Source organism: Pinus tabuliformis, chromosome 6, assembly GCF_031772625.1.
Source record: "Pinus tabuliformis cultivar Carrire ecotype Pingquan chromosome 6, CPIR1, whole genome shotgun sequence".
NCBI classification, from domain to species: Eukaryota; Viridiplantae; Streptophyta; class Pinopsida; order Pinales; family Pinaceae; genus Pinus; species Pinus tabuliformis.
In genome coordinates, this window is record NC_142292.1 from 1,648,693,771 (window position 1) to 1,648,718,121 (window position 24,351).

At 34.9% G+C, this 24,351-nt stretch overlaps 1 protein-coding gene and 2 pseudogenes across 2 annotated transcripts; 2 read left to right on the forward strand and 1 right to left on the reverse strand.

The window, feature by feature from the left end:
• The first annotated feature begins 51 nt into the window (after window positions 1-51).
• Window positions 52-639, forward strand: LOC149265283 (inorganic pyrophosphatase TTM2 pseudogene; annotated as a pseudogene).
• A 145-nt stretch (window positions 640-784) lies between these two features.
• Window positions 785-8,317, forward strand: LOC149265284 (amino acid transporter AVT6E pseudogene; annotated as a pseudogene). Its single transcript, XR_016260051.1, has 4 exons — window positions 785-920; window positions 1,735-1,851; window positions 1,993-2,162; window positions 6,450-8,317. The product of XR_016260051.1 is annotated as an amino acid transporter AVT6E pseudogene (transcript).
• LOC149265285 (omega-6 fatty acid desaturase, chloroplastic-like) lies at window positions 2,213-5,449 on the reverse strand. Its single transcript, XM_089429259.1, has 7 exons — window positions 4,887-5,449; window positions 4,588-4,788; window positions 4,337-4,480; window positions 4,047-4,198; window positions 3,168-3,293; window positions 2,435-2,905; window positions 2,213-2,308 (listed from the first exon to the last, which is right to left on the reverse strand). The coding sequence occupies exons 2-6, from the start codon at window positions 4,681-4,683 to the stop codon at window positions 2,665-2,667; spliced, it is 759 nt and encodes a 252-aa protein (XP_089285385.1). The 5' UTR covers window positions 4,684-4,788; window positions 4,887-5,449; the 3' UTR covers window positions 2,213-2,308; window positions 2,435-2,664.
• Window positions 8,318-24,351: the final 16,034 nt, after the last annotated feature.

Here is a 24,351-nt window from a genome sequence, read left to right on the forward strand (position 1 = left end):
GGGCCTTCTGGTGCAGGGAAAACGGTCTTCTCTGAGAGGGTTTTGAATTTCATGCCGAACATCATCTCTATTTCCATGGATAATTACAACGATTCCAGCCGAGTAATCGACGGAAATTATGATGATCCCAGGTTAACAGACTATGATACTCTGCTTCAAAATATTCATGATTTAAAGGCTGGAAAATCTGTGAAGGTTCCTGTCTATGATTTTAAACTCAGCAAACGCACTGGGTACAGGGATATTGACATTGCATCATCTAGGATTGTGATTATTGAAGGTATCTATGCTTTGAGCGAACGGTTACGCCCTTTCTTGGATCTCCGCGTGTCTGTCACTGGAGGAGTTCACTTTGATCTTGTCAAGAGGGTTTTGAGGGATATAAATTGGTCTGGTCAGGCACCGGCGGACATCATTTATCAAATATCAGAGACAGTTTATCCTATGTATAAGGCCTACATTGAGCCTGATTTGCAGGCTGCCCATATTAAAATTGTGAACAAATTTAACCCTTTCTCTGGATTTCAAACACCGACTTACAGTTTAAAGTCTAGCCGTATTGCCACAGTAGACCAAATTAAAGAAATATTGTGAAGAGATCATACAGAGAGAACTGAAGAAAGTTATGACATTCATCTACTGCCCCCTGGGGAAGATCCAGAGACTTGTCAGTCTTACTTGCGGATGAGGAATAGGGATGGAAAGTACAGTCTTATGTTTGAGGAATGGGTTGCTGATAATCCATTTATCATATCTCCAAATATTGCATTTGAAGTTAGTGTTCGTCTGCTTGGAGGCTTGATGGCTCTAGGGTACACAATAACAGCCATGTTGAAGAGAACAAGCCGTCTGATGTAGTTTAACTATTGTCCAACTGCATATCTTGAGATGAAGCTCTCTCTCATCCATTTTGCGAGCCGGTGCGCATACCCCCTTAGATATGAGTTTTGCCTAATTTTTCTGCATACCTTGTTCTGCAACTGTTTTCCGTTCTAAGTTTATTCTGCATAACTTATTCTCCAACTGATTTCCGTTCAGTCAGTGAATAACTTGCTGCAAATCTTGCAATGGAAACATCTTAAATGCAAATAATTTTTTCTATAACTGTTTGTAATGCAATTTATCCGAGATCTATATGCATCCTCTGCCCTGAAATCCCTCTCAATGCATTTTGTCACCATTTCATATGGCTATCTTGCACTGGAACTATTTGCAGGGTATTTTGCGTATGCTCTATATGCATATATTTCAATGAAACTGATCTTATGCAGTTTGTCTGTGCCTCTGGTTCTGCTGTATACTTTTCCCCTATGACGTGTCTCAGAGATTTGCTCTAAGTTTTAATTATGTCTTTACTCCGTATGCTGTGTGGTCAGTTTTTCGTCAAAGATTGGCTCATTTTATATTTTTATTTGGTTGGTAAATATTAACTCTTCACCTTTGCTCATCAAGTCCCTTGGGATGGACAATACGTTTTCAAGTTTGTCACTTTGAGGTGTATTTAGATAGTATTGATATGCCTTGTGTGGAATTTTAGCTGTCTAGCTGTCTGGTTGCTTTGACCGCTTAACCATGAACTGCTGTCCCTTTATTTTGACCATTTTCTATACCAACCAGAGGCACTGAATTTTTGGTGACAAATGAGTAACTGCATATTGTTTGGCCTGATGGTATGTCTAATTTCAGGCAAGTAAACTTGTTTGCCTTAATGACTCTACTGCTTTATGTTTGCAGAAGTTGAAATGATGAAAGAAAGATTTTCAAAGTTGTTGCTGGGTGAAGACATGTCAGGTGGTGGTAAAGGAGTATGTACAGCCCTGGCAATATCTAATGCTATTACAAACCTCTCAGGTATAACATTTTTAATTTTGTTCTGGAATCACACAGGATTTTATGCAAGTCTTAAGACACAATTTTTTACTTAATCTTAAGACATAAATTTTCACTTAATTTCAAGATACTAACCCCTAACATGGGGATCTCTTGTGGCAGCTACTGTTTTTGGACAGCTTTGGAGATTGGAACCTCTAGTGCAGGAGACATTTCAAACAATCTATATAAATAGAAAGATGCAAAAAATGACAGTCAAATTTTGTACTCACAATTATGACAAGCAAGCCCCTGCTGGGTTTCAGTTCTGTCTCCAACCGCCAAGATGATCAGTACGCTACTAACATGTTTAGTGAAGAATTTCTTTCATTTTGTAATATAATGGGAATCCTGAGCTAACTGTAGATTATAGCTTGGAATTCTTTGAGAAATATGATGGGGAATATGAACATTAATGTCATGGCACAACAATTCAATCCTGCAAAATAAATATATGAGTGATCTGCAAAGGCCTCATTATCCTGACACACACAAAATAATAAGATGAAGAAAAACAAATTGAATGAAAATAGAAAAAGGATGAATTAGTAAAATTGAGCATCACCAATGTGGATAACTGCAATGAACTGTTCCACCTAATTGAGCTTGTGTAGCATTCCAGTGTTTGGGATGTTTGAAAGGTATATGAGGTGCTGTATGATGGACCATAGCAAAAGTACTCATCTGCACAATTTCATGTCAGAAAAAGGCACACAAAGAATGCCACAAGCTTTAACGAATCCTTGTACAATTTCAGAAGCAGTAAATTAAATAAACTACATAACCAGTAGAAAATCATAGGACGAACATGCCCATTTGAATAGAGTTGATGACAAATATGAGAGAAGAGAAGTTTACCCAAAAGTGATATCCAAGCCATCGCATGAGCCAAAACTTGAACCAGCCTATAACTCCTGTCTTGTATATTATCAGTGGCCATCCAATAGCCATGAATGCAAAGACCCAAGTCAAACTTATAAGAACTTTCTTTCTTTCATATGCTCTAAATTTGTTCAAATCAAAGTGGCAATTCAACCTGTCATAAAGCAGAAAATGTGTGTGGGTATAATAGAGTATGATACAGACAAAAGCTGTTACGAGATTGGATTCATCGTTTTTCATGCTTCCTAGGTGAAGCTCTCAGCATAACAAAGGAAAAACAAATAAAAAACGTCAACTACATTCATTTAATCTTATTTGTCAAAGATCATCTTGAATTAAATGGTACATCATGCCCTATCGTACTGTAATATGGACATCCGAGACCATTAAGATAGTCCTTTAATATAGATGCATACCAGTGACCAACTGATAACCATGGACGTAATGGACCAAATCCAGCATCAAACAATGGCCTCAAAGACAGCGGTAAACAGTCATAATTTTCCCTTAGCAATCGGTGCCATGCAGTGTCTTCACCTAGCCTAGGCACAAAAGAGTCACAACTTATGTCAAGGTGCAAAGAAATTAGTCACAGATCATATCAATATCCAAATATTAGTAACTGGTCTTGTCAAGGTGCCATTATTGGACTATAAGTGTAAAATTAGTGATCCGCTGTCAAGGAGGAACCTTCACTTCTCATCTTTTTCTAGGTGGATTGCAGGAAATCTCTCTCACACACATATAGAGCCAGCCTCCAGGTCGACATGCATGGAATAATGCACAAACACCAAATATTTATTTTCGTTTGAGTATGCTAGATACATATTTGTCCATAAGTTGAGGCTTGGCAGATATGTTCTTCACTTAGGTTTTTGTTATTTAATAACTGTTTATGCCAAACCATTCTACAGGCTGAACTGGTAGCAACTATTTATCCAATGGCTAATATTGTAGAAAAAATAATAAACTCAAGTAAGAATTCCACTCTCACATAATTGCATCAGGTCCATTTAATCTCAGATGAGTTATCATATAGACTGTAACTTTTTCTGGAATGTAGGCTAAATACAAACAACTAAAAGGACTCATCATTGTCTAGAAAAATCCAAAGTAGATCCTCTCCAGGCATACTAGCAGATTCGATAATAATTTGCTTCCTTACATGCAAATGAGAAAGAAATGAAACTATTTGTTATGAATTATAGTCAGCATTTTAACCAAATTAAACAAATACCATTTGCTTCACTAATTTCCCTCTGTTCAAACTTCACACATACAGAGAGAGAGAGAACATGTTTGTCTTGGCATGATGTCTGTCATGCTTGATTCGCCATGGTTCATATGGATAGATTAGAGGTAAGAAGGCCAGCGTCCCAACAATATCCTCTATCATCTTGTTTTTTGAAAAGCACTTGTGTGCACAATCATGTCCTATCACAAAGAACTACAAACAAAAACAATTAGCAAAAGAATACAAACAAAAAAGGCATGATGACAAAATTCCCAAATTGTACAACTCTTTTCAAAAATTAACATGCTCACTGTCATGAAAGCATCGTTTGATATATAAAAATAAACTGACCCCGGTGATTGCAGTTCCAGTCCATGCCCAAGCAAGAGGGAGGAGGTACCAAGGTGCTCTTGATATGATATAAATCCCTAGTGAATAAGCAGTAACTGATGTAACTACAGTTCTCCAAGCCTTAAAATAGTTAATCTCAAATGCCTGTCCAGGTATTACAAAGCAGAATTAGGTGACCTTAAAATACACCACAACTTGCACGTCTAGAGGATTTGTAATTACATGTCAAAACAACTGAGACAACGAGATACCTCTTGAGGTAGTGTATCAATGACATGCTTCAATGTCACATTATCAGGAACAGGCTCCCCAATTTGGGTAAATCCATAATCTTCAGCAAGGTGCATTCTTTCCTCTTTGTCATTAACTGGAGGTGGAGGAATAGGAACAGCCACAGCTGAGATGAATCTCAATGCCTTCTTCCTTAACCCACATAGTTGGGTTGGTGTTCTCTGTTCAGGTTACCAACAAAGTAACGTTTATGGCATTTAAAGAATAGCAAGCATCAGCGAAAATTCAAATACTGGGAACAGCGGAGACAGAGATGTACTTCGTTATTGATTGAATGACTCAAATGCCTTCCTGAAATGATACCTGTAAATCAGCTCTCTTTTATTAACACATCAATATCACAAAAAGTGGGCAATTAGTGCAAAACAAAACAAGAGGAAATTGAATGCATGGGCAAAACCCCACATAAGGTATTGCATGTTTAGTTTTTAATCTAGTCCAGTGGGTTAACTCAAGTGGTTGAGTGCTGTGCATTACAAGCAGGAGGTCATGGGGTCAAGTCCCCGGGATGGCTACCTCTGTGTATATTATTGGGCCTCATTCAATGTCCGGGCTAGGTTAGGTTGCCAAAAATTGCAACTGAACAGTTCACCCCGTTTACCATACTCAAAATCAGAAGTGACCAGAGAGTTTCCTTGGGATGTGCATTCACTGGAGAAAATTAAAATTAGATTAAAACTAAATTACAAAAATTGCAACCGGCCAGTTCACCGCGGCTACCATCCTCGAAATCAGAAGTGACCAGAGAGTTTCCCTGGGATGTGCATTCACTGTAGAAAATTAAAATTAGCTTAAAACTAAATTAAATATTCCCTGCGCATAAATTTCAGATTTGGTTATGCTGTTAAAACTAAATTCTGCGTATAAAAGTTATTGGCACTCTAAATCAATTTGCTGGGCTTAGAAAATCTAACATCACACCTCAACTGAACAGATAAGCCAGAAATAAATCAGATCAGCAACCTATCACAAAGGCATATTGCTTCTCTCAGGGACAAACAAGGCTTTGTTTTGGGATTTTTTGTCGTTTAACATTAAATTTGATACATTATTCTTTTTTCCAGAGTATAATTTATTAACATTATTCAAGATCTCTCCACCCTGGGATTTAAAAGAAACCAGCTTTTCTCTGTGCAATTACATGTTTTCAGTGAATCTATTGCAGCCCCGGGGTGGGATTTGTCAGCCTGCTATCATGATGGAAGTCTGTCTGTAGTGCTCCTGACATATTATATAATTAATCTTTTGGGGCATGCTAGATCAAAAATCTAAAGCTAACATGAATTTTATCGAACTAGTATGATTTTCTTCGCTGAAGCTATTTGAAAATTGCTCTCCCAGGCTAACTTAACTCATATCCAGTTTGATTCTTTGCCAGCAAGTCGAACTTCCTGACAGCCACTTAGTTCTGTAACTTGTGAGTTATTTGCTCCCTGGCCAGTCCGATTGGCAGGCAATTGGAAAATCCCGTACAAATGTCTATAAGGAAAAGAAAACCCTTATTTTGAACAATTTTTGCTGATTCGAAATCGGTCTTACGCTCTGGCCTCACCAACTCATTCACCCAGCTGAATTTTTCAACTTTGATAAATATTAAATAATGACCATTACCAATCATTTATCAGAGTTAAAGATATCGATTCATAATATTTGGAGATATTTTCCATAATCACTTACAATGCTTGCCCCATAATTAGCAGACCAGACAGTTTGACATTGGAACTGAGTGCAGAATAAATCTAAGAACTGTTGTTTGGAATACTACCTTTTAGTCTGAAGTTGGCAGCAACTTGATCCTGATGAATTTTCTTTTCTGTTTCAGTTGTATGAACAGTTGGTGAAGACTCTGGAATCTCCGACATTTTTGGAAAAGTTACAAGCTTTACGACAAGATATCAAAAAAGAGGATACTGCCAGTGTGGAGTTTGAAGGTTTGCAGATTTCTTATCTCGGGATTACTTTTTGCAGGTCTCCATGGACCATAAATCCATGGTTTTAGCCTAACATGTTGCAGTGAGCCTGCGACCCCCTGCAGTATCTCACACAACTGATTTTTTTCACAAATGCTATAAACAATTTCAGTTTCAATATTAAACAAAGCATCACCACAGTCTGCATTTCAATTGAAAACAAGTTTAAATAGTAAATAATCACTCAATTGCAACCACTATTTGAATTGATGGGCAATGTTCTTGGCATTCGCAATTCCACCACTTACACAATGCAGGGCCATATAAAGCACTCGTTCATCGAGCTGCAAACGCAGGACATATCGCTGGACAACGAGGCAGAGATCAAGAAGTCTGTCAATGGGGTTACCTCAAAGGCATTGCGTTCGGAAGACAGTGATGCTTTACCCCTATTGTCAACAGAAAAATCAGGGATAGCAGAAGTGGCGTCTGGATCTGGTATCCCTAGTGCAGTTTTCAATCTGGCGACGACTGTAATTGGTGCAGGAATTATGGCACTGCCTGCAACAATGAAAGTTTTGGGTCTGCCATTATGCTTTGCAGTGATAATCCTGATGGGTATTTGCTGGTCGAGTTTTCTGTTCGCCTGAAAGCTTCTAATTATGGTGAAACTGTTGAATCTGTTTGTGGGCACTCTGCCAGGGTTTTATCAGAGATTTATATTATTGTAAACAATGCAGGGATTATGATTGTTTATTTAATTATCATGGGAGATGTGATGTCCGGATCTTCGCATCACCAGGGGCTTTTTGATCAATGGACAGGAAAGGAAGGGTGGTGGAGCGATCGGAGACTGATAGTTTTCATCACAATGGTATTTGTTCTGGCGCCTCTCTGTGCTCTTAAAAAGATAGATTCATTGAAATTCACATCTGCTGCATCTGTTGCAGTTGCAGTTGTTTTTGTTGTTTTGTCATCAATTATTGCCTTTGTTAGGCTTATAGAAGGCAAGATCGAGAGGCCTCGGCTGCTTCCTGATGTTGGGTCCAAAAGGGCAATTTTGGATCTTCTCGTGGTAATCCCAATCATGACCAATGCATACATATGTCATTTCAATGTACAGCCGATCTATAACGAAATGCAGGATAGAACGCCTGCTAAGATGAACAGGGTTGGAAGGATCACCACAGTGCTGTGTGTGTTGGTGTACGAATCTACTGCAATATCAGGTTATCTTCTATTTGGGCAATCTACAGATTCAGATATTTTGTCAAATTTTGACAAAGACCTTGAAATTCCTTTCAGTTCCATTCTTGATAACATTATTAGGGTTGGATATGTGCTCCATTTGATGCTTGTTTTTCCTGTGATCCATTTTTCACTTCGGCAGACAATGGATTGCATGGTCTTCAAGGGATCGAAGCCCCTCTCTGAGAGCAACAGGAGGTTTGTCATCTTGACTATCACTGTTTTGGTTTTTCTTTACATGGGATCTACTTTGATTCCCAATATTTGGGTAGCTTTTCAGTTCACAGGAGCAACCACAGGTCTATCTTTAGGTTTCATATTTCCTGCTAACGAGAGGAAAGCTTAGGATTAAGGAAGAAGATTCTCCCGTGGGCTATGCTTGTCATGGCATTGGTTGTGAGCATTATAGGAGTTCTTGGAAATCTTTTAAATCTTACCACTGGAAATAACTAAATATATTCTAGAAGTTGCGCTATGTTGGGAAACGCCTTATTCTTATAATGTTATATCTCATCAGCCTAATTTTTTTCAAGGCTTGCTGATTCAGACAGGAGAACTGAAAAGCACTTTGTGATTTATCCATGCACATAATTGAGCATACAGGCAAGAACACTTGAATATGGGATGTAGACACAGTCTAATTCCATGAGTTATAGCTCGCTTTTTCATGCCAAGTGTCCTGCTTGGGTTGTACAATCTGCAGTTTAAATTGGTTTTAACTCTTTTTGAAAGCTGAGAGATATCATGTGTTAAAATGCATTCTTCTTGCTAGAGTTGAAAAAACCCTACTCAAATACATGAATGTTTGTTTTGTTCAGCTTCTGAGCCAAGCAGTATGATCTCCTTCTAAAGGCCTACAGTTATTTTCATGTTGCATGCTTTTAAGTATGATAGTAGTTTGCCCAGGAAGAAAAACTTCAACAAATGAGGATATGCAACTGAGAACAGAGTAAAGGAACATGATTGATTCATGGATGGGGAAACAACCTGCAAAAATTAGAAACCATCTTTCTTGAATCTTCATTGACTTGAAATCATACACAGGTATGATTTTTTGGTCATTGGTATTGCCAGTTTAGTATATTTATATTTTTGCAGTTACATTATAGGCATATGAGAGGCCAACATGTTATTCCCAAAAGTTTTAGTACACTGCAGCCTGTTTTATTGCTCCTAGAGAGACTCTTTGCATGCACTATCGACTTTTCAAATTTGGTACCATACATACTCACGGACATTCCTTCATCGGGTTTAAATAATTTGTTGACTGCATGGAATTTTAGGCATTTTAAATCATGGAGGCTTGCATGTTCATGCTTTGGTTCCACAGCCTATAATTCTTGATGTAATTTTTGTTGTCTAATAATGGAATATAAGATGCATTTTCAAAGCAGAAATACCTTTGTTTCCATAGCTTGATGGATTCCACCCAAACATAGCCATGTTTATGTGCATGGGACCAATCGTTGCATCATGAAGCGCTGTATATTATGTGTGCTTCTTTGTACATGATATTTTACATCCAAGGATAACTGTTTCTTATCTATGGATTTGATTCCGTTTCCAAAATTCAAGTTTACTGTTGCTTTTTCATATATACTTTTGATATAATTCTTGAAACAATCTTTTACATACTAGTGTAGCTGCTTTGTTAGAGTCGTTCTCCAGATAATTTATTACCATGTTGGCATGCTATTTTTACTAACCCAACAAAATTATTACCATGTTGGCATGCTATTTTTACTAACCCAACAAAATTAGTAATAGGTAATCACTATAACCCTTAATAAATAATATTGTATTAAAAAAATACAAAATGACACTCCATTACACATTATAATGGAACTCCCTTAATTCCAAAGTTAAATTAAACGTATCTCAAAGTTAAATTGACCAACTCTGTTAATTCCAAAGTTAAATTAATTGTATCTCAAAGTTAAATTGACCAATTTCAGTTTAGGCATGAATTGTTAAATAATATGTTATCATTAGAAATGACTATATATCAAATGTAGGTATGAAATATTAAATAATATGTTATCATTAGAAATGACTATGATTATATATGAAATGTATGTATGAAATAATGCGAAAAAGGTTAAATTTAACATGAAAATAGAAGGAAATAATTCCATTAAAATGTTAGTACATGATTTTTATACTAAATGGAAGTCAAGGAAAAAATACCAACCATTTTGTTTAGTTGATAAAAACATATTATTTTAAATCTAATAATCGTAATGAGAAGTAAATTGTGAAATTCATAAATGTTAACCATTAAATAATTAATTGTTAATAATTTTTTCAAAACAATAAGATTAAATTTTTAATTATTATATTTTAAAAATTATAATATATATTATTCATTTTTGTTATGGGGTCCTTCATTTTTATGAGCTGAATACATATCTATAAATGCATTTTTTTATCATTTTTCCAATTTCCATACTATTTTTCTAATTTAAAAATCTATCGGCCTCTTTTTGCACTTTTTAGGGCAATTGCTAGTTTTATTAGATGTAAGAGTGGATAAAGATGGCTAGCTAGAATATTGAATTGGAATTGATGTTTAATATTTTTTTTAAGGAATTATATAAACTAATAAAATTTCCTTTGGTTTAACTTTATAAATTGGTCAAGTCATTTGTATTTATTTGTTTAACTTTATAAAATTGGTTTGTATTATTATTATGTTACATGTAAGAGTGGATAAAGATGGTTAGCTAAAGTATTAAATTGGAATTGACATTTATTTTTAAAATAAACTTTTAATATTTTTAAGGACTATTTTTTTTATTTAATATTTTTATTTTGTATATATTGTTATTAAATTATAATAATATTTATATTTTATATAATAATTTAATAATTATTATGATTTTAATATTAATATTCTTAAAATATATTATAAATTTATTTCATTTTATAAAAATATATATAAAATAAAAATACATACAATTTTATGAATTAAATAATAAAATCAATATATAATAAAAATACATACAATTTTATGAATTAAATAATGAAATCAATGTATATCTTTTTATTTTTATAAATAAGAGTGTTTAATTTAATTATTATCTTATTAACATTAATTAGATCAATAAACAATGTATTCTATAACTTTTTACATTTTAATAAAGTTACATACTATGTGATATTTTGCAAAATAGTTTGAAAGATAAAATTTCCTTCCATATTACATAACATAAAATTCTCCAAATAAATTATGTGGTTGTTTTACCGCCTTTCATCGTGAATTGTTGCAATCATTAAATATCATTAAGCTAATAATTTTTATAAATGGCATTGCATGTTTAATTAGAATACAGTTATGTAATTATTTGATTATCCATTTGGTATTGTGATTATATAGAGAAGTATTGAGACTGGTGATCTCTTCAAAGTTAAAGTTAGTTTCATTACTAAAAAAAAAACCATATGCAACAACAATTTCAACTCCTTCTTTGTATGTTTATATAGTGGATAAAGTGGACGATTAAACATTGGTGGAAATTACATCATCGAATGTTATTGAACTACATCAAAACTATGAACAAATGACTATTATTTAGAAATTTAATGGTTATCGAGTTCTTTCATCTGTTATTACAAGTCGATCCATTGAATTTGGACAAAGAGCTATGAGACTTTTCTCTGTTCCAAAAGGTTTTTTATCATTCATTTTTGTATACTATAAAGAACTTTTTGATGAGGGTCATTGGTTATGAGGAATAATATGACTTTTTATAACTTCTTGGTTTCTTAAATTTGATCCAATCTCTATGTTAGTTATTCGTATGCAAATTTGGGTTTACCTTCCAAATTTTCCATTACGTTTTGACATATTTTAGTAATGGAGGATATGGAAAATACTATGTTTGGTTACGTAAAAATAAACTTTAAGAAAGCAATAATAGTATTATGCATATATGGTTGCTTTTATGTTGAGATCAATTTAAATAAGGGTCTTCTAGACAAAATCATTCTCAAATGAAAAATGAGATGGATTTTGATATTGGTTTATGAGAATACAGTATTTCAATGCAAATTTTTCATATTCCAAGATATCTATGAGATTCTTGTCCTCGTGCATGAGTTTGTCTTTTACATACTAAGTCTAAATCTAAAAGTTCGACATTTCCACTTGATAAAGATGAGAAAAAGGATAATGGAAAACAACAAACACCATATTCAAAGAAGATTATATTATTTGTTTAAAAGCATTGATTAGGGAACCCTCTCTTATCTGGAACGCTCAAACAAAAGATATTGATACACACATTTCCTCCTCATAGATGTCAATTGAGCATGTTCTCCTTCCTTGAAGAATGAAGTGCCTTCATGATACTAACAACTCTAATTCTAATAAGAAAATGGTTCCATCTTCAATTCCTAAGCTCCCATCATCTGAGTTACAGATAGTCACTGTAGATCTTTCTTTGAGGGGGCGCCATGAGATTAAAAAGAAGAAGGGAAAAAAAGAAGGTAAAATTGATTCTTAATTTTTAAATGGTAAAAAGTGAAAGATACATTGTTTATGTAATTTTATTCTTATGAGTATATTGTTCAATCTCAAATTGCACTATATTTATGAAGTGCTTCGAGCACATAAATAATGTGATTTTCATTTTAAAGTGGTATAAATATAAATAAACTCAATTCTTATTCAAAAAAATCTTCCCTAAATTTAATATAAATACCGAAATAAATAATTAATTCATAAAAACTTTAACAATAAAACTTCGTCTATAAAAAATTTACCCCATTTCAAAAAAATCTATATAAAAAATAATAATAATAATAATATCCTACATTATTAACCCTCTACATTTTAAAAAAACACCAATAAACATTCAAGTACTGTAAGCTTGGTAAAATAACCCCTAAATTAGGAGAACCTCTTTATGAAAAGTGCAAATGGTGGGACAACTATTTTGTCCCCAAGTAAAGTTTTCATAGATTTAAGAAGTTTTTATAAATTTAAGAAGGAAAAGGCCAAATAACCATAAATTAGGAGAACCTCTTTATGAAAAGTGCAAATGGTGGGACAACTATTTTGTCCCCCAGTAAAGTTTTCATAGATTTAAGAAGTTTTTATAAATTTAAGACGGAAAAGGCCTACCACTAGAGATTTAAAATGGGGTGAATATTAGGTAAAATCGATAAAGATTTCGTTGAAATTTGAACCGACTCGTAGTATCATTATCACAGATTCAAATCCTCAAATAATCGGTGTCTTCATTGCTATAGTTATCTATATATGTCACGGAAAATCTCACATCCCATTACTAGGAAGGCACGAAAGCCCCTCTAAGACAAGAAAGTGGGACGTGGGACATGATTCAATTTTCCCAAATAAAGAAGAAAGAGTTTTATTACTTCGTGTTTACGTTATAAGTTTTATAGTCATTTAATTTTGTAGGACTCTATATAAGTTTTATGGTCATTTAATTTTGTAGGACTCTAAATAAAGTTTTATGGTCATTTAATTTTGTAGGACTCTAGGCATGTAAATTTAATTTTTAAATGATTACTAAAATTTGGTTTTATGGTTTGGGAAAATATAATATGTTATTATTTAAATTATATTTTTTATATATTGGTTAATTTAGTGTTGGCTAAAAATTTAAAAGGATAGTTAAAGTATACATAAATGGACAAATGTAAACTTCTTGGGAATTTGGGGTTACTCCCCAAAGTATATGATTCTCATGTGAGGATGGATGCCCTAGATCATAAACTCAACATCTGATACTCAAAAATTACTCCAAGGTCGATGGTTTCAGGGCTCATAATCCCTCTTCACCAAAAAATAACAAATCAATTTTGATGCTCAATCTGAGAAGATGGAGGTACTCCTTATTTGGTTCAAGCTTCTAGGGCTCCCACTCCTCTTTTGGTCCTCTGAAATTTTTAGAAAATTTGGCAACACATTGGGGTTTTTTATGAGTTTGATGAATCCTATCAAAACACCGGTTATATGGGCATGGTCCATATTTTGGTAGGGTTAATATATCTAAGGGATTGGTATACATTATCACCATCATGAATGAGGACCAATTCATTTGACAAGCCCTTGACTATGAGGGTGTCCCCTTCAAATGTGGTCATTGCTACATATATGGATATTTGGGTACCAACTATTCATTGATTAACAAACACAAAATATGGGAAAAGAAGGTTTTTCAAACTCAGGAGGAGAACATTGCTCTTACTCATCTTGTATCTCCCTTGAGGACAATCCTTGATCAAATAGATTTTGAAAAGCCAAGTCAAGGGATATGCGTGAGCATGGATAAGGGAGTAGAGATGCCTTCACTTGTTGAGGAGATGTGTATGCTTTCAAATTTCACTCTCCACTTAAAGTATTTATTGACATTATTATTTCAATCTATGTTCCCCCTCCCCTTAATAATTTGGATCCATCTCTATCCTTACCTAAACTATTGACACTTCTCCCAGTCTTAGGTGGGCCCTCCACTACACCTTCTTACTCTATCCTTCCACGAGTACTAGTCGAAACCACCATTTCATTTGGGGTTACTCTAGTTGAATCTAGCTCCCCTTGTCATCCTTTGCCCCTTCTCCTTCGACCTTCCCATCAAACTACAATTTACACTCAAAATCCGAATCAATCTCTATCACTTATTCAAAGTTAGCAAGTGAGGGTATCTCTTTGGGAAATGTGATAGGTGGTATGGATTCTTTGGATAATTCGAGCACTAGATCTTAGGGTAAAGGGGGGGAATCCTTCCTCTCTCTAACCCATTCTCAAGCTCACACAAAAGTTTGCATGTATAAGCAAAAACCCATTTTTGGGGCCCTTGGATCATCTGCCCCTTCAAGGGGCCTCAAATGAAAATTCTCTCCTTAAACTGTTTGGGCACAGCGAACACCATGAAAAAATTGGCTCTAAGGCATTTGATTAATGTTCATGGGCCTCAAATTATTTTTTTCCAAGAATCGATGATAAAAGGCAACAAAGCCACCAATTTTCTCTCTTCCTCTTTCCTGATTAGGATTTTCTTTCAAGTGACACAACAAGAAACTCCAATGGAATTTTTTCAATATGAAGGAAAGGGGATTTTAGTTTACAATCAACATAGTCAATTAGGAATGGCTTGGCATTGGATCTTTACTCTAGGGATCTAGATTTTTCTCTTCTTTGTTTAAATCTATATAAATAATATTATAATTGGGAAGTTTTTTGGGAACACACTCTAAATTTGCCTATTTCAACTAGAGAATCACTCATCATTGTGGGGGACCTAAAATTTGGCCACAATGAAATATGTGTTTGACTGCTCGATCTAACCCTTTGGTCAATTTCCTATTAGAGTAAATTGAGAGGGGTGGGCTTATCGATATTCAAATCCCCAAGCTTCTCCCTACCTGGTGAAACAATAGAATATGAAATGATTGAATAACCAGAAGATTAGACATAACCCTAATCTTTGAAGCTTTTGTGGAATCAAATATGAGAATTAGGCATTGGGAAGACGTTGGAGGAGAGTCAGACCACTACGCTATTTTCTAGAAATTAATAAAGTGGTCCCAAAGCCACTAAGTCCCTTCAAGCCCAATCCCCACAAATTTGAGGATCCCTCATCCATACAAACCTTTCAAGATGTCTAGAGACATTATAATCTAGATGATGTTGCCTCACCCTTGATCTAGTTCCAAGCAAATAAAAAAAGAGCCAAGGTTGTTGCTAGTGCTTTGGTGAAGAAAAAAGAGAATGAAAGTGGAAGTTACTTGAGGACATTGAAGTCCAAAACATATCTTAGATAGAGGGGGGAGGTTTCAAAATGATTTCTAAAGAAAACAAGAATATTTTAAGAGAGTTAGAGAATAAAATAAGGAATTTACTACTTGACAAGGGAAAAAAGTGGAGGATTAAAATTTGTAAACTATGGCTACATGCAAGGTATGAAAACACGAAATTATTTCACCACTGTGCCAATCACAGGAAATTCATAAATATGATATGGTCCATTATTCTTCCTTATGGCACTTATGTATCATCTATTTAGGAGCTAACCAAGGAGAGAAGAAATTACTTCAAATAAATTTATCAAGGCCAAGAAAGGGTCAATATTGATAATATTCTTTAAGTAGCTTCATATTAATCTATTTTCATCGATGTATATTAGGAAAAACAACTATTGGTGAAAATCACAAAGGGAGAGCTTGAGGGGGTTCTCCAAGGTTTTCAAAAATGAAAGAGCCCATGGCCGAATGGACTACCAATTGAATTCTATGTAGGATGCCTTATTTTTTAGGCAAATACCTATTATAAGTGTAATCCAAGCATATATCAATGGCCACACACCTCTTTTAGTGTCTTAATGGTTCTTTATCTTCTTGATAATTTTTTTGTGATTTTTGGATCCCAAACTTTCGAGGTCATTTTGAGACCCTAAATGATGCTTTTGGCAATTTGTGGGGTGGTAGGGGTTTCCATGTAGTGCCTTGGCCATAGTCAAAAGTTGTATTCCTCTTACAGTTCTCTCCAATGAGCTATCAAGCACCCTAAACACATATTGTATACAAAAGTTACACCCTTGAGAAGTTGATGTACGAATTAACCACCTCAAGGCCCACAAACCTTTTGGAATTTCATCTTCTAGGGTTAGGGTTTTTGACCTCTGGATTTCTTTATTTATGTTAAAAGTCCATTATTTCAACCTCTAGTAATGAATTTTGTGAATGTGCGTAACCACCATCTCTCTCTGATCAGAGATAGCTACCGAAATTCTAGCCAGTTTGTGTTCTACAATATTTTATTATTTCATTTATCAATATAAGTTGGGTTTTCACCAGATTATTGTGCTTTTTGTTATATTTCTTTGTGTGTATATTATTTATTTTTATGCATTTCCTTTTAATCTTCATATATCCTAGATCAAAGTGGTGGAGCAATTTAGTCATAGGGGCCAAAGTTTGGCTCCTTTCAACTCTACCTTTGTGGCTCTAATTCCTGAAAAGGACAACCCCGCCTCCTTTTATCACTTTCATCCTATTTCCCTTTGTAACTCCATATACAAGACCACCTCCAAAATTATTGCAAAACCTTTCAAAGACATCCTCTCCTATCACATTTCCACAAAATAATTCATGTTCCTAAAGGATAGATATATCCATAATGTTGTTGGCTTGGCTCATGAAAGGCTTCATTCCATCCACACAAATCATCTAAAAATTGTGGTGTATAAGGACGATTTATAAAAAACTTTTGACAGGGTAAGTTGGTCATATATTTGTCCATTTCTTATTTATTTAAGGTTCAATCACTCATTTGTCTCTTGGATATTCAATTATACCATTACCACTTCTTTTGCATTATTGGTCATTGGAGCGATGCCCCCTTCTTTAATGCAGACAAAGGATTGAGGCAAGATTGCCCCTTCTCTCATGTTCTCTTTCTTTTGGTTGTTGAATGCCTTAGAAATATATTAAAGGATGCTTAGAATAATAATTCATTTAAAGGCATTTCTCTTCAAAAAAACTATAGATTATCTCATTTACTTTTTGTAGATGATATTTTGATATTTTGTGATGGCGGCATCATAGATATGAAAACTTTGGAAGCACTCCTAGATTCCTTAAACAATTCCATTCTTGTTAATAGATCAAAATAATCCCTATTCTCACGGGACTTTGATATCACAAACTTCTTATCACCTCAACTTTAATGTGTTTACAATTGGAAAAATCAACACAAACTTCAAATATTCAGGCTTTACTTCAAATCCTAACAACTACTAAAGTCATATTGGTATCGGCTACTATCTAAGATAGAAAAAAGGAACAATTTTTGGTATCATTGGTGGCTATCTTAGGTAAGTCATTTTCTTCAAATCAAGTTTGTAAGTTATTCTAGTTTCCTAGTTCTCCTTATCATGGATCCCAAAAGGAGTTAGAGAAAATCAAATGTTTATCCCTCTATGTTTTACCGGCAGGTAAGGAGGACAAACAAACCTTTACTATGGCCTCTTGGAAGTCTATTGCTTCGTGAAAAGCTCAAGTGGGTGGGGTCTAAAGGTTCTAGCCTAGTTTGCATCTACTCTAGCTTCCAAGAGTGCCTAGAGATTCATATAAGGAGAAGGTTTATGGGCACAATTTATGTTGTTCAAATATATCAAACTTATTTCTCTTATGGATTGGATCAAAGAGCTATAAAAATCCTTTATAAATTGTATATTTACTTGAAAGTTATTATTCATGCATTTTACATTATTGACTAGGGACTTCGTTGGAATACGAGGGATGGAACTCAAGTAATGACTAGGAAGTAACCTTGGATTGGTAGCTCAAACAATCACAAACTTCTAGATTCTTTAATTCATATATTACACAGTGAAGGTTACATTTATCTCAACAAAGTCCCTCGTAGGGAAATGAGATAATGGAAACAATGATAGGATACTTGTCAAGTTTTTCAACTTGAAGGAGAGCATGCAACAACATGGGAAATTTATATCAAAACTCTTCTTTCATCACTTCTCACAATTCCCAATATTTTGGGCTATCTTGTCTATGAAAATATTGCATCTAGGCTTGTATAGGAATCTCTTCTTGATCCTCCGCCTTGGTGCGTAAAAAACTATAGACACACTATGGTCTTGAAAAAGACAAAATTTTCATGTGGCATCTTCTAAGAAACAAAGTTTCTACATGGGATAAATTGTAGAAGTAGTCATTACATGGTCCAAGTCGGTGCCCATTGTGCAAATATGATTCAGAATTAATGACTTGTATCTTCATTTTGTGCCCCTTCTCCAAATATGTTTGGAAAGATATTCAAAAAAATCAATTTCAAAATTTCTGATGGGTTGGTGCCTCAATTGAGGAAGGTTTGCACACATGGCTCTCCTCCCATGTCCCAAAGAAATTTAAAGCTCTCCCACTCATAGTAGCCTCAGGCATTTTCCTTGAAAGGAATTAGGTAATTTTCAAAGGAAAATTGCCAATGGTTATTAAGGTTGCTATGCAGAGTTTGGTTATTCTAGACTTTGTGCTATCACATGGCCCTTTTACTAAGGAAGCTCCCTGACAGGTGGTAATTCAAAATAAATATCCCTAGGAACTCTTTGATGGCGCACCACAAGGGAATCTCCCCAAGGGGGGCACGAGTCACATTCTCTTCTTATAAGAGGAACATTCTCTAACATTCTGCAGGTTTGGGCTCTGTCACAAATAACTATGTTGAATTCATGGCACTTGAGCTACTTTTACACTTAGCATAAGATCAAGGAATCATTAATCTGCACATTTATGGGGACTCTTTATTAGCGATAAACTAGATGGAAAGGAGAATATCCCTTACAAAATTACACTTTTTAACCTCTCTTCCAAAATTTGCAGCTCATGATTTCCTCTTACACCAATATAACATTATATCATGTATAGAGGAACAAGAAGCAAGAAGTTTCTAGACACTCAAGAAATGGTTTAACACATGGAAAATCACAGAAGAAAAGAGAGGTCGCAAACAATATTTCTTCATGAGCATTAGACACCCCTAGGCCCATTATGAAATATTTTAAAAATCTAAACATGCAATAGAATCTTCATTTTGATCAGCGAAAACAAATGACCTTGTATGACAATCTTGATCTATGATTTTCTAGAACTTTCTAGGTAGTTGAGGCACACACACACACCCATCATAGCCATATGAATGTTCTCCAACATATTTAGTTGTAATTTTATATCTTAATAAAACTATTGTTTTTTTTCCTTAGAAAAAAACATCTCTAAATTCCCTAGGAAAATTATCACATGTTTTTTCTTTAAATGCTTTAACTAATTCCTACAAGGTGTAGAATAGTTGGTGACAAGGTGCTCTATTAAGACACTCCGCGGTGAAAAGGTCACCTGTTCAAAATTTTGTGGGCGAAAATCTAGTGATGCTAAGTGCTAGTGTGGCCTGGATCGAGTGTGATCCCTGAGTGATTTTGACGACTTAGAAGCCCCTAAGGCATAGCTACTCATGCCATAGGTTAGGCGTGCCAGTCATCTTAGGACACACATTACTTAACAAAAAAATTGCTTTACCTAATATCTCTAATGTTTTTGCCAAAGGCCTTTTACCCTTAGCATTCAACAAAATAGGTTTTCTTAGGATATAATTTTAAATATTAACAATTTTCTAATATTTTCGAATTTTTCTTTATCTCCTTAGACACAGTTTAAAAAGGATATACAAATCACTACTGAATTATATAATTAAAAAAACATCATGTAATTTGAGCCAATATAATATAAGTGATTGATTGATGTTCAATGCATTATGTTTGGTTGGGTTTTATCCTATTTTGCCGGTGTTCACATTCACTTTTATACAAAGTTATGGATCCATTTTGAGTGATCTTACACATTATTATCTTAGATGTATGCAATGAACAAGTTAAATAATAAAATTATATATAGATCAATTGGGTTTATCTTTGGTGGTTGGGAGGATTGATTATAATCCCCATCCCACCTTGGTTTAATTTCCACAAGTGATATCGTAAGTTCATATCAAATATGTTGTTACAATGGCTATGATCCTTGTTGTTGACAAGCTTGTACGTTGAAGATTCTAAAGTTTACCCTGGTTACTATTACCCCTTATTTTAGTAGGGCACATATATGCACTTTTAATTTTTGGCAACGCATTGTAAGCCCAAATACTACAAGTCAAATCCTTGTAAGCCATGTAAATGCTATCTATTATTGTATCCTAGGCCTATTAGTCAGGGAAGTTCCCTCTAGTACCTGCTCTCAACTCCTTTCATCCTAGATAGGATGAAGTACTAGGGGTGGAACTCCTAGGACTCATGGTTTATATGAGCCACTAGTATTGTAGGGTTGATCATACTTTGTAGGGATAATCCAGCTCATGCCTTGAACACACCTATGTCGTTCCCACATAGTCATATTTATTGAGTCTGCATGCATTCTTTGGCCTTGGTGCATTATCATGTCACATTTCTCAACATACCATTCTCACAATTCCCAACATTTCACGTTTCCCATTGAATTTCATGGATCCTAATTAGGATTCCAGGGGTCAAAGTTAACAAAGGCTCAAATTTCTTAGAGTAATTTGTACTTTCCATGCCAGGTGGAAATTTTGTCAAATGTCAAGGAATCATAGAGAGATCCTTAGTCAAAGGGGACCACCCTCTTTTCGTGGCATGTGTGGACTCTTTTTAGACATATTGGGATCAATCCTTGGTCAAATGAGGCATGCGGTATATCAAAAGTCATCTAAAATTATTTTCCAAAAAAACCAGTGTACCCCAAGATAGCAAACCAAGCAATGCATTGGAGATCTACTCTTGTAGCACATTAATTAGTGGGGTTAGGCCATTTGAAGGTAATAATATGATCATTGGGCCAGGCCAATAAAAAAAGGTTAAGTTAATAAATTATCATCCAAGCAAAAAGGAGGAAAATGCATCTCAAGTTAATTCAAAATTCGAATTCATCAAGGGATTCGTTGGGCGTCAAAATCAAGATGTCAACAATGTTAAAGGCACTTTAAAGGAAATTTGGACCTCAAGTGGATAAAGTCTATTCATTGGTTATCAAAGCAAGTCTTCCTTCAAGAAAATAATCTCTTCTCAAGTCAAATTCAAGGACATCGAACCTCCCAAAGCTAGTTGTTTAGCCTATTGTAGCAAATCAACCCCCCTTTTGTGAGATATTTCTCATGTAAAAAATATTTCTGATTGTAAATACTTAGAGTTCAACTTGTAGATGACAAGTATTCTCATTATTTTTGGGACAGTGCTTCAATTAGTTGTTAAATTCAAAATTATACAAGGTTAGTCCCTCGTTCCCATTTGTGCATTGTGAAAATGTGATGTCATTATGTCATAATAAGAACTTCATTTGGTGCAAATAATTTATCTTTGGGATTGGATTTTCTATTCTCTTTCTTCTTAATCGTTGTTAGATATTGTGCTTTCATTAGAGTTTTGCAGGTTAGTCCAATTCACAAAAAGTTTGTGGATCAATCCATTGAGGGGATACATAGCCACATGCGAGAGGAAGGCTAAGACACTAGGACTCACTTTCTTTTCATTAGGTTAGGGTTTTCAAAATCCCATTGTTGGACTAAGCCTTATAGGGGGCTTCTTGTTAGGTCCCTATAATACTAGTGACTCCCCCATTACTATTGTCATTGTATCCCTTATTGCTATGATTGTGACCCATAGAATCCCAATATTGTTATTTTTGTGCCTTTATATTATTATTGTTAGGTAAGCTTTGGTTATATTGTGATCCCTTAGACTCATATATATAGAAAGGAGGTTTTGTCATTTGAATCATCTAAGAATTATTCATTTGTGTAATGTAAAGGAGGTTGCCCCCTCGAAGAGGCTTATTTCTAAGGCATTGATCTATATTTTCTATCTTTTTGTGAGTTGGTTTCATAACATTTGGTATCAGAGCTTTGGATTCTAGGGTTTTGCTGCTCCAAACAGGTCATCGTGGAATTTTTGCTATAACTTTTTCGCTACAAAGTTTCAGAAGCTAAAAAAAAAATCCATTTGAGATAGAATCGGTCTGAACCTTGGGCCCAAATTTCAGATCTTGTCTCGCTATATTTTTGGAGATATAATCTGAGGAAGTTAGGGTTTTTGCAGACCCCCGAATTACATTCCAAACAGGTGACCTTGGGAAAATCGTCATAACTTTCGCTCTGAGCATCAAATTGAATTTTCGTAAGAAGTTACAGAAAGAGGATGGACTGCAGTTTTTTGGGTATCGTTTTCAGAACCTAAGGTTGAAACGGTGACCCGCGGCACGTTGTGCAAGTTTGCTCTATTGAACGAGTCTATACTCAGGTCATCATGGGAGAGTTAGCATAACTCTTCATTGGAGAATCCAATCTTGATCAAACTTGATGGGTTAGAAAGATTACTTAGAGCGTTACCGCAGAAAGAAATTTCAGACCTTGGAGATCTAAAATTACAGAGGTACATCATATTCAATATCAAGCTCCTATAACGTGAAAAAGGTGTGTAGTTTTTTTTTTTTTTTTAATTTTGCATAACATTGGTTTGAAAAATTAGTTTGAAGGAATTCAAAGGGCATAGTGAAGCACTATTATCGGTAATTGATGCCCTGAAGAAAGAAAATGGAAACACCTAGTAAGCAACCTGAAAGCTCTAGCATGACTCATGAAGAAGAGGAAGAAATGAAACATGATATATCACAATTACAAGACCAAGTGCAATAAATTTCACTCGCACAAAAAGTAACAGAAGCTAAGATGGATGGTTTAAAGAAAGACGTAGAAGCTAAGATGTATGGCGTGGAATCTAAGATGGATGGTTTAAAGAAAGGTGTAGAAGCTAAGATTAATGACGTGGAAGCTAAGATGGACGGCATGGAAGCTAAGATGGACGGCGTGGAAGCTAAGATGGATGATTTAAAGAAAGGCATGGAAGATTTGAAGACAGATTTGACAAATTTTCTACAAGAAATGCTTAATAATGGCGAAAGGGTAGTAAAGGAAACTCATGATGAGAACAAAATAAATGTTAGTCATGATTTCATAGACTCTAATGTTGGATCGAAGAACCACCATGTTCCAAAGATCGATATGAGGAAGTTTGATGGCAAGGATCTCGAAACATGGATACTATAGATGGAGCAATTTTTCAATCTCCATAATGTGCAAAACACACAAAAGGTATGCATTGCAACTTTATATTTGGAACCAAATCAGTTTGTATGGTATCGATGGCTTTGCTCTCGTAAACAAGTTGTCACTTGGGCTATTTTTATGGATGAAATCATAGCACATTATTAGGATACAAAAAGCAACACTTTTTTTAGCCAATTGATAAATCTCAAACAAAAGGGTTCAATGATGGAGAACATTAAGGACTTCCAAAAATCGAATATAAGGGTAAAAGATATTCGAGAGGAGCATATGATTGATGTGTTCATAGGGAATTTAAAAGATAAAATCCAACATGAGGTTCGCCTTTGGGAACCAGATTCATTGGAGAAGGCATTCAGGTTGGCAATAAAAATGGAAAGCAAAATTATGGCAACAAGGAAGCCTACCACTCACAATCATAAAGATGGAAGTGTTGCTGCCCCTAGCCATTCACAACCTACAAGGTTGACACCACAACAATTGGAAGAAAAAAGAGCAAAAGGGCTTTGTTACAGTTGTGATAGAAAATACACTAAAGGTCATAAGTGTGCCGAGAAGAAATTATTTTACATAGATTGTGAAGAGGAGGAAGAAAAGGAACAAGAAATGTCAAAAGAAGAGGATATACACCAGGAACAAACCCTAGAAAAGAATAAATGAATCCGATCATATATTGTAATGCATTGGCTGGAATTACCACTCCTCAAACTATCAAGATAGAAGGGCACATCAAGAATAAAAGGTAATAGTGTTGGTTGATTCTGGAAGTACCCATAATTTTATTCATTGTAAGATAGCCAAGGAATTGAATTGCTTCCTATATCCAGCACCAGAGTGTCAAGCGATGGTTGCAAGTGAAGGAACCATAAATTGCTTAGGAAAGTGCCATAATA